At 45.7% G+C, this 10,860-nt stretch overlaps 1 protein-coding gene across 1 annotated transcript; it reads right to left on the reverse strand.

Moving 5' to 3' along the window:
• Window positions 1-2,138: 2,138 nt before the first annotated feature.
• LOC104527811 (proteasome adapter and scaffold protein ECM29-like) lies at window positions 2,139-10,575 on the reverse strand (the record flags this gene model as incomplete). The annotated part of the gene is made up of 13 exons (XM_010171626.1): window positions 2,139-2,278; window positions 3,128-3,199; window positions 4,361-4,449; window positions 4,609-4,714; window positions 5,309-5,453; window positions 6,070-6,262; window positions 6,820-6,863; window positions 7,344-7,552; window positions 8,472-8,663; window positions 8,899-8,965; window positions 9,076-9,167; window positions 9,904-9,970; window positions 10,486-10,575. Coding segments are annotated over 13 exons (1,506 nt in total), but the record flags the coding sequence as incomplete, so codon positions are not given.
• Between the last annotated feature and the right edge of the window lie 285 nt (window positions 10,576-10,860).

Consider the following 10,860-nt stretch of genomic DNA (forward strand, 5'->3'; position numbering starts at 1 on the left):
TCAGGTTGCTATTGACAACAATTACAGTTATTCTATTTACGGTCATTTGACCGTACCAGGCATTGCCTCTGAACACTCCAGCCCACAGTGAAAACTCAAGTTACCAGAGACATGGAGGCTCTTGCTTTTCTGTTACTGTCACTTACCAATGCAAAAAAAACCCAAAACCAAAAAACAAACCCAAAACCCAAGTCAGACAATGAACTGCTACAGCAAAGCATCACTGGTAATATTCATCTAATACCAGGAAAAAAAAAAAGAGCACTCATGACACTACATGTCATAGTAAGCAAGTTTTGTTTTTTTTTTAAAGATACTGCTAAGTGATTTGCCCGGTAAAATTTTAAAATGTACACTGTGCTCAATAGTTCAAACTACACGTAAACAAAGAGCAGCTCCCTGCAACAAGGTGTAAATCAAAACGTGATAGCACCAGCTCCCAGCACCAAGGAGTTGCCCACTGACCAGTTCGAGTGTACAATGCAATAGTGCTCGCTGAGGTTTCTGCTACACGAGAGCCAGGGTGGGACAGCTCTGCCCCTTTCTTGCTGACATTTTCTTGCCAGGTGTGCACAAATGACAGTTCTCCCTTCCCACAGAGAGCAAGTCAGACGAGACTGTTACAGTACAGAAAACACTGAATGGGAAATGGCACCTGAGAGACAAGTAGGTACTGCATACCTGATTGTGAATAAACAAGCAATCCTCTCCCCAACAGGTCAAATCTGAAAGGAGCCGCAGACTGTGAGAAAAGAAACAAGCCTTCCTGTGCTGAAAGCCATGGACGTGATATTGCCCACGCCAATGATTTTATTTCACCATCAGCAAAGCATTTATCCCCAAAAAGCTGTACACGTACTGGTCAGATCAGGGTGCAGTGCTAACTTCACACTATTAAAAGTCTGTTGCTATAGTGGTCAGGTTTGTCTTTTTATCTGAGGGCAAAAAAAGGAGACAGGCAGCATGGCCACATCATCATATAGCAATTTTACTCCACATTAACGCAGATATAATCTTTCTTCTTAAGTGCAAATTAAAAAGTATTTGCTAGGAACCAGCATGACTTGGGCTGCTGAGTAATGACAGATGATTCCATTTCTTACAAATATCGACAAGTCTAAATCATTACAGGTTTCCAAAGCAAGAACAGGGTTACCAACAGGAAGGGAATAAAACATTACCACTATTAAAAAAACGTGTCATTGCAAACTTTGAACACTCTTCAAAAACATATCTAGAAAAGATTATTTTCCTTTTTTTTTTTCCTTTTTTTTTTTTTTTTTTTTCCTGCAGCTGAGGAGTGTCCATGCAAAACAATTTTGAGAAGAGCAGTGTTCCACCTGGGCACCAACTAGGCCCAAACTTTGCCCCACACAGCTCAGTAAAGTGCTCTCTCGTGCATCCTTTGAGGAAGTAAGTTCTCATTTAACATTTGGGAGGCCGAGGTTTCTAGCTGGGGAAGGCATAGTCTCGGTCAATCCATGCTGAGGTCAGAGAAGGAGGAAGGAGCAAAGTTAACAGTACTCTGCCTTTCATAACCCACAGACAACAGGCTGCAAGGGAGGAGCAGGCAGGAGAAGCAGAGGTGGATGTCAGATGAAAACCTGCCCCTGGGAAGCCACAGGAGTTTAACTCGGGTTTCCTCAGGGGAAGCATTTCATTCCTTACAGGTAACAAACACTAGCTCTGCTGCAGAGTCCCAAAGATTTACTGTTTAGACACCAGGTAACAGATCTCCACGCACGACATAAGTGAAAATCAAATATGCTTCTCACTTCCTGCGCTGGTGGTTTTTCAACAGTTCCTTTGAAGGACAAAGAGGATGCGAGTAACATTCTTTTGCTGATTTAAAGAAAAATTAAAAAAAAAAAGCATCTTGCCCTCAACATTTTTTATGTTGCACACTTTAAACATTCTAGGGCAGATCGTTAGAGGTATTTACTGATAAAACTACTAACCATCAGCTTAAAAGAGTAAAAATAACATTAACGGGGAAAAGAACTTAAGGCATTTTTTATTTTGGCCAGGAATGATGCATGCTACAGAGTAATCTTCATTTTCCCACTTGGTTTTCAGACCACTGCACTTTTTTGTTTTGTTTTGTTTTACATGGCACTTTATAGTTTGTGTTTTACAACTCAGTTGAGATTTTCAAGTGTTTTCTTCAATATAAATGCCTTCTCCTGTAGCTCAGGTCTGCTATCTGACGCCATCGTCGACAATGAACGAATGAGGTGCTCTCTGCTTTCTGGTGTCAGGCTTTCCCACTGTTGAGCTTCTGTGTAGATAAATACAGACAGACACTGGACATGAATACCAGAATGCCCAAAAAAAACCCCCAACAGGCCACCTCCATGCCCAGAGAAGCTGAAAGAGCGACTGCTCCAACACTGCACTCGCAGCCTGTACTGCTCTTCCAGGAGAAGACTACTGAGGAGGCAAACTCAGAGGGACACTCGGGTGCGTGTCCTGCTGCCTCCTGCCTAGGGAGTCATGCCCATTTAGACTAGGCTTGGTTGTCTAAGCCTGCAACATGTGAAAACCAGGGCCTGAAGAACCAAATGTTTCCCACTGCACAATTACTTCATGTCATATAAGAAGATTTTTGCTAGAATGAAGGGAATACCAAGTGCATAACAGAAATCCAAAGGAAACATTTGCCACAGAACAACTGCAGACATGTATGACCTGAAGACTTAAACAGACTCTTTCTTGGAAGTAAATTCTCCTAGGCTTAAATGCTAAATTAACAATGAGGAACTAAACTTGGCCCTGAAATGGCAAAATTACCCTTCTGCACAAACAGGTCTTTCCTCTTTGGAGCCTGCACACAACCCAGAACCTGATTACACACTCACTCCTGGGTGCTCTCCCTGGGACCCTCCTTGCTGGACATTTTCCTCACCCAAGGAGTGTCCTATACTTTAGACCATCACTTTATCTACAGTTACTTCAAGCCCTCTCCAAGTTTCCCAAGTCACCAAGCACAGAATTCCAAGTCCCAACCGCCCCAAAGTCACCCAGTGCTGCAAGCAGAAGGTAATGCCATCTCTCCGGGGTTCCAGACCACACAGCCAGGTGCTTTGCCGAACAGTGGCTCTCCCAGGTGGCAAGCAAAAAGTCTCACCTTGCAGTTTGTCGAGCAGCAGTTGTATTACAGACAAAGCTTCTGTTCTTATGGACGTGTAGCTTTTGTTCTCTAAGGGATTTAAAAGACAAACAAAAAACTCCACAACCACATTGAGAACCAAAGGCACACTAACTGTACAAAGAGCAGGCACCACCTCTGCAGCACACCTCACTGAGCTCATTCGTGCTGGCAGTCTGCAGTGCCCCCCAGTCAGACACATTCAATAGTGACAGAAAGTGACCAACTAGAGGGTGACAGGTCAACTAAACCTCCTGCACTGCTATCAGCACAGTGCTGCTGTTGCTCACACGTGCTGAAAGGGAACAACGCTGGCGTAGCTCCGATGTGATCACAGACAACTTCTCTGTGTAAGACTGTTCTTTTGGCGAGTTGTAATGGCTGTAAACCACTGAAATTTTAACAAGTAGCATTAGGTGAGGGCACATAAACCCTATGCCACCAAACACAAGCTTGTCACAGAAAGTAATGTGGTCTCCTGAGCTAAAATCTTACTGAAGTCTCATTCCAGGAGGACTGAACTTTCCCCAGAGGGGTCTCTGGATTGGTAGCTAGCTCTAAAGTAGGTCCTGCCTTTAGGCATACCAGAAAAAAGAGCCACATGTGGGTATGAGGAGACTTGGGGCACTGTTAAGAGTCACAGGACAAGTGGGAACACTACCAAAGTAATGAACAGCCCCATGACTGTCAACATTACACAGGTAGCACTTATATCCCCTTGGGCGCTCTGCTCAGAGAGAGCACCAACTGCCTCAAAGCCTTGGAGCTTCATGCACTGGCTGTCTGAGAAAATCTTAGGTCTCTCCAATGCACATCTACCCAAAAGCTCTGAACTGTGGACGAAAAAAACGTGTGTACCATTAAATCAGTAATAGCTTGATTAGGTGGGGTCCATCCTCCTAAGGAGGAAATTACTGCGTTTCTGATTTGCACTCCTGAAAGGTTTTGCAGAGTCTGCTGTCTGCTTCACCTTCCCCTTTCAAAGCTCTCTTGCACCAGAGGAATTCACTTCTCTGTACACAGCACCCTGCAGAGTACTGTCTTGAACAGCTACTGCAACATCAGAATTATCACAACACAGTGGAAGGAAGGGCAAAATGTTATCTCTGACAGCTTCTGCTTAATCTGCTGTTTCTACCAGCCAACCCCCAGAGGAGGAATGTATTAAAAAGCAATTAATCATTGACCACAAACCAGGAAAAGTCTGTTTACCTAAAGAATGGGTGATAGATGAGCAGGTTTCCCACAGTATTTCTGTCAAAGCCACAGGGTCTGAGTGCTCCTCATCAAACAGCATTAGTCTGTCAAATGCAAAAACACCGTCAGACACCCTGCATCACTGGGACAGAAGTCTGCTTGACTTCCTGCAAGAATCCAGTGTCATCCTCAATTTCATTAAACTGTTTAAAGCAACAAAGAAAAGAAACATCATCCAAGTGGAATGCAGAAAGGAGAATTACCCTTGGAAGTAGGCATTCATGGCTTGCAGCACTGCCAGCTGCACCTTCCATGTGCTGAGTTTCAGACGGTCACACATTAACTTGCAAAACTCTTGGCGATAGCAACCTACAGAAAAATAAGGATGTCACTGTGTTAACCACAGGGAAAACAGAAGGAAACACTTCCTGCTCTGTCTCCCAGGTCTTCCTTGTGCTCCTCCCCAAGTGACATCAAGCTAGTCACTGCATACGACCAACTCAACATCCTGTAACAAGGGACCCTGAAAGTCTTCACACCAACACCCTCATTAACAAACACCCGAAGATAAACAGCGACCTGGGTTGGTTTTTTTTTCAGCTACAGCCAGTTCCTCCATGTTGCACCAGCTTTGATGCAAACATTAATGTGAACAGCAGGACTAGGCTGCTTTTGATCAGGCAAGCCACCTCAGGCACGTCTCCACAAACTCAGAACAGTTCAGTGAAGTGAATTTTAGGTAACAGTAAGGGCATTTCCCCAAGGATGGGCTTCTCTGTGGGAAAGCTGTTGGGGCAGTTTTATCACTGAAGACCTTGCAAGCTGCAGGCAGTGAGATCCTGCACCTCCTCAAAAGCCTCGCCACTCCCTACTCCAGGTCCCCCCCCTCATTCCCCTTTTCATTTTAACAGGAAAGAGTTCAAGCAGAGAAAGTTCCACTCTGCACACCGTTAGCTGACTTACGCTGTGTCTCTGGGCTCCTCGGCCAGGCTTTGCTCAGGGTCTCGAAGGCGCAGATCAGGGATTCCATCTGCACCTCTTTCTCCCTCATGTCCTCATCCTCTTCGTCATGCTTTGGCAAATCTGTGCCCATGCTCTCAAGAGAGTTCTGTGGAGGCCATGGGGGGAAGGTATGATCGACAGAAGGATGAGGGCAGGCTAGCCACACACTTCAGTGCCATTCAGTCTTCCCTTGCAGTCTGTGCACACCAGTCCTTGTACCCAGTCAGTGCCTCCATACAGATGGAGCACAGGCCCCCCTGGCCACCGGTAGCTCTGGGACTAGTAGCAACCTGCAGAAGTGCACAGCAGGCTCTGTGGCCTCGCATCCAAGCATCTCCCTGTGCTATACAGAGCTGCTAAGCAATGCAGGCACTGAACAGAAGAGGTCTACACAGCTTCCTAGGAGTCTCTTGCTGCCTGTAGAACAGCCAGGAATTAACTCTTAATGCTGTGCTGGGGCAGTGTTGGACACCACAGCAAGGACTATGCCTAGAGAACAGCTGGACTAATTCAGAATTTGGGCAGCACAGGTATAACCCCCCCAGGGCTCGCCCACAGCCTGGTATTCAGTTCCAGCAAGGATCTGGCTGAGTGTGGGGTATTCCTCACACCAGCAGCTTTCTGGGCAGAAGCCTGGTGCGTACATAACAGCATCAGCCGGACTGCCACCACTTGGGCATTTTGTTTTGAAAGAGGGAAAACTCAGGAAGCTGAACTGTCACCTTCTTTATCATGGGAAAGACGATATCTGCCAGCTCCTGGAAGCGGTCCTCCTTTGTAGCCTGCAACACCCCAGCCGCACAGCGCAGTGCCACCATCTTGTACGCCAGGTTCTCTTTCCGACCCTCTTTCAGGACAGCCTGGACAATATCATCGACGGTGGGTTGGCCAGGCACTGACTTCTGCAGCTCTGCACTGAAACAAGGCACGCAGAAACTATCAGATCCACGCTAATCCCTTCCCAAACACCACCCTTCCCACGGATAGGAAGCAATTCCTGTGTCCAGGCACACGGCTGCCTACCAACAGTTGTAACCGAGGTTATGCTCTGTGCCCTTCTTCACTCTTACCCTGCCTTCCTGTTTGTCTTTCCTCACATGCTTCCAATACACCTTCCTCCCTCACTCTTCTATCTCTTCCTCTCTTTTCCCCTTTACGGTGTTCATCTCTTCCCTAAGTCTCTTCTTTCTTCTTAGCAATTGTGGCCTCTCAACATCCTTTTCCTTGTCCTAAATCAACCATTTACCCCCGCGGGTCCCTCTGAAGCAACACTCGTCCCTCCCAGCTCTCACAAGTGACCCACACATTGACAAGAAGAGTGAAGAGAGACTCCACACATGCTGATGGGAGATCAGGATGGCGTTTGCAACTTTCTAGAGTCTTCTTAGCACCAGACAGACAGCAACCCTGTCCAACAAACTCCTTTTTCAGATCCCAGATCTTGGGGTTACCACCTCTTTCAAGACACTTACTTGCAGGCAGAGACGACACTGGCAATGGCCTTTAACAGCTCCTCCTGCAATGAGTAAAACAGATACCACTGAGAAATACCACACAGCCAAATGGCACAACCCTGCTGCACAGCAGAAACCCTTGTACTCTGCTGTGAGAGGCAGCAGGGAAATAGACCTATGACACCAGCCTAGAGAAGCAGTATCTGGCTCCTGCCACTCCTGCTGCAGAGGACTGGGCTTTCCATCTGCACTGAACTGGCAGTGGAAAGGGGTCTTGCAGTGTCTCTGAGCATAAGCTAGTAACCCTCAAGGCTAGAACAGGGTGCAGTGGAAATAGTCTTAAGTGGGAAGGCAACTCCTAAAGCAATCTGAACTCTACCTTCTATGTCATTTTTGTACCTGCTAAATGTAGGGCAAAAGGCAGACTCCCTAAGCTGGAGTCCCTACACATGTCGCTCTGCAGCACAGAACATTGCATTCCTGGCTCGAGGGCTGCATGCTGCTGCTCACAGCAACCCATACGGTGTCAGCTCCTTTTTTACCTTCCCAGTCCAGGTTCTCCCTGGCAGACCTTGCAGGAGGGCAGAGAGCACGATTCCCAGATGCGGTGGGACCAGGGAGCCTGTCTGTTTGGCAATGGATGCCATGGCAGCTGCTCCCTGGGCCTTCATCTTCCAGGACTGGGACTGCAGAGCCTTCTGAGTAATGGTTATCAACTCCTGCATGTACAGTCTGATGCCACCCTGAGTACCTGCATGTCAAACAGAGGAAAACCGTCATTTTGCCACAAAAGAAAAAAATTATCGTATTTTAAAAAAGGAAAAACAAAGAAGCAAAAACAGAAAAAAAGAAAACAAACAGTTACAGATTTATCTTTTTTTTTTTGGCCATGAAAGCCTTACTTCAGGCAAAGGGGTGAAGAATTCTTCCCAGGCTGACTGAAGATGAGTTCTCTTTTCCAGGTGCTTCCAAAGAAAATCTTTAGCCTATATCTGTGGCAGACACTAGATGTTCTGGTAGCCTGTTTCTAAGGAATTTTTTTTTTCCCCCCAAGAACAAGTCACTGGAAAACCTTTTTGCAGCTCCTTTCCCAAACTCCAGAAAAGTAATCTGGTGACTGAGAGCAGATCCGAAATCAAGCCAGAGAAGGAGCCAGCAAAACCATCTCACCATGCATCCAAATCTTCCTCTACAGACAGAAAGCACGGCAAAAGAGCCCTTCTATACCTCAGATTCATTCACTGAAATTGAAACCACAGGCATCACCAGAGAGACCTCCAACCCAAGACACAAGCCAAAGTCCCCTGTAACTTCAGAGTGTGCAGCAGCCTTTAAAGGCTGGCATCAAAACTTCCAAAGATGTCCAGCTATCTGTGCCACAACCAAGGTCATATTAGAGTGGCACTCAGTGACTCAAAATCTTGAAAACATTTCTGACTATATCTGTGTATCCTCAGCAATTAACACCTCTGTAATTATTTTAAATAGCCACAGAGGAGCTAACCTGCTGAAATTCATACAGAACATCTCAAGCAAGGGAGAAAATGGAAACAAGCTTCCCAAATTTCTTTCCATGAGAAGTCTGTATTTCCAAAACAGATTTCCAGTAAGCATGGTATTTTTTGCCTGATGCCTCCCAGAAAGCTTTTACCACTCTTAATGCAACTTACCAGGTACATTTTCCTGCCAAACTTCAGTCCACAGAGTAGAATTCTCTTTCTCTCCTTTCTCTTCACTGGGAACCTCGTGCATGCCAAGAAAAGCCAAGGGCAGCACGTGTTTGGCATGGTTCTTCACTACGTCTGGACTGTAGCGTCCCACGGCATGCACAGTTAAAGCACAGCCTGTTCTGTAAACTGGCTCTGAAGGAGCAAAACAATCACATGTTATGACTGGGAAGCACGATTTTCCTTTAACAGCTTGGTCCGCCTCTGGGGAAGCAGAGGAATGCACAGTATTGTATAATAATGCATGGGAATGATTCAGCCAGTGAAACCAAGCATCACAATATAGAAATGTTTCTTTAGCAGCTTTTGCTATCACCAGGAATTTTCTCTGCACTGTATTCTGTAACTGAACGTCCCAAAAGCAACATACCTTCCTTCTCCATGTACCAACTGCTGAGTTTGTAAAGCAGCTTCTCAGTGCTACTGTCCCGGGAAGTCTGTAACAGGGAAGAGACTCAAATCACTCAAACATTAAAAAAACCCAAACAACAAAACCAATAACAGAAAAGCAAAATAAAACCTAAAACCATTTCAAGTCCCAACTCACCCGGACTAGATGCCCCATAGCAAAGGCAAAAGACTTCTGTACCACGCTGTTGCGGTCAGTCAGGCCACTAAGCAAAGCACTCATAAGTTTGCCTGTTGGAAGAGACTTCATTTTTATCAGAAATAACACATTTTTCTTGCTGTGGCAAGAATTACAAGAGCCTGCATTTCATTAGACTGTCTGAATTCATGCACTGTTCCTCACTGCATGTTTGCTGGGTTATAGGTCTGCCTGGTCCTTAGGTTAAAACAAGTGGGAAGTGTAACACAGCAAGGCTCAGTGGGAGCTGGTGTTTTGCCAGCCTCAGCCTGCACACCTTGACTGATAATGTTCTTGTGATGTGAGCACCCCAGCTGATCATGCTTTCAGCTTTGTTTCTATTTTGCAACAGAAAGGTGACCTTCTTTCTACTATCAAATCACAATAAACTGTAAATAGAAGATGAAGACCCAAGGAAGCAAAGTCCCTGTTTATGATACTCCCATAGCTCAAGTTGAAGGAACAAGAGCTTATCAACAGAGCTGTCACTAACACTGGCATCGTTAGTCTGCTCCAAGAAATTCTAGAGGTATTTCTGTCTTTTCCTGCCAAATTCCCTCAACTCCTTGCTCTGCCTCTTCCAACCTGGTGAGCTACTTAACATGCCCAAGACCTAGCTCCAGCATGCCAGTCTCACATGGACAAGGCAACTTCAAACAGCTCTCTGAGGAAAATACACGCATAAAGATCATTCTTGTGGTAAAATCAAGGGCCAATAAGGATGAAATACCACCTACAGAACAGCAATAAAAAGCACCTTTAAGACCTGATACTAGAAACAAATCTTACCTGAATAAGGTGTTAAGTCCTGAGGACACTGTGTGGTTAACGACACAATTACACTGGCACAGCCTCCCTGGAAGATTTCAAGGGAAAAATAAAGGTTAAGACTAAAAAAAAATTAGCCCCTGTTTATTACTGTTAATACTTGCTGTGGTGCTATATGCAATTGTATGACATGATCTAGGCTCACCGAGCCTCTGCCCTGATAAGCCAGAAGCCAAGGGCAGAAGCAGAAAAACAGCTGATAACAAATGAATGACTAGAATTGAATTAGGAAGTGAAAAAGTTACCAGGACCCACACTCAGGATAGATGGTCCTGGAAGATTTACAGCTATCAAGGACAACTTTCTGCATTCAAGTGTCACAGAGCAAAACAGCCATGTAGCTTAGAGGAGGTTAAGGCAGCATACATCCAGAAAACCACAAGTAATGTAGGTGGATTAAAACCTCAGAGGTAAAATGACTCCAGTGTGAATGAGCCCAAGCTGTCTCTTTTAAAGAGACAATCAAAAGAACAGTATTTATGTTGCAACTGCACTGTGTTCCCTGCTCCATTTCCAAATGAACTATTAAAATCACAGACATACCTTTGTGCCAAGGCCTACTCCACTTTTGACTAGTTCACACAGCCGAGGAACCAGCTCACCCAGGACGGACACATCCAAATACTGCAAGCTCTAGAGAAAGGCAAGGGACAGGGGTGGGAGAGATGAAAAAAGAAAGGTACTGGTGGCAGATGTAAGCTGGTTGAGTTCCAGCTGAGGCCTGCCTCAGTTCTGCAGGCTGGCCTTCAGCTGAACCATGAGAGTTTGCTGCATGGTGGGAAAAAGGCACCACAAAGTGGTTACCACCACATACGCATCCTCTCGTCCTACTTCTGTGCTGAGCTGACCCTGCTAAACTTATCGTTTGCTGGAACTGGTGTGCGCTCCTGCACTCCAGCTGTTTGGAAAGCTGAAAGC

The sequence above is a fragment of the Antrostomus carolinensis genome, unplaced genomic scaffold, assembly GCF_000700745.2.
Source record: "Antrostomus carolinensis isolate BGI_N321 unplaced genomic scaffold, ASM70074v2 scaffold9297, whole genome shotgun sequence".
In the NCBI taxonomy this organism is placed as follows: domain Eukaryota; kingdom Metazoa; phylum Chordata; class Aves; order Caprimulgiformes; family Caprimulgidae; genus Antrostomus; species Antrostomus carolinensis.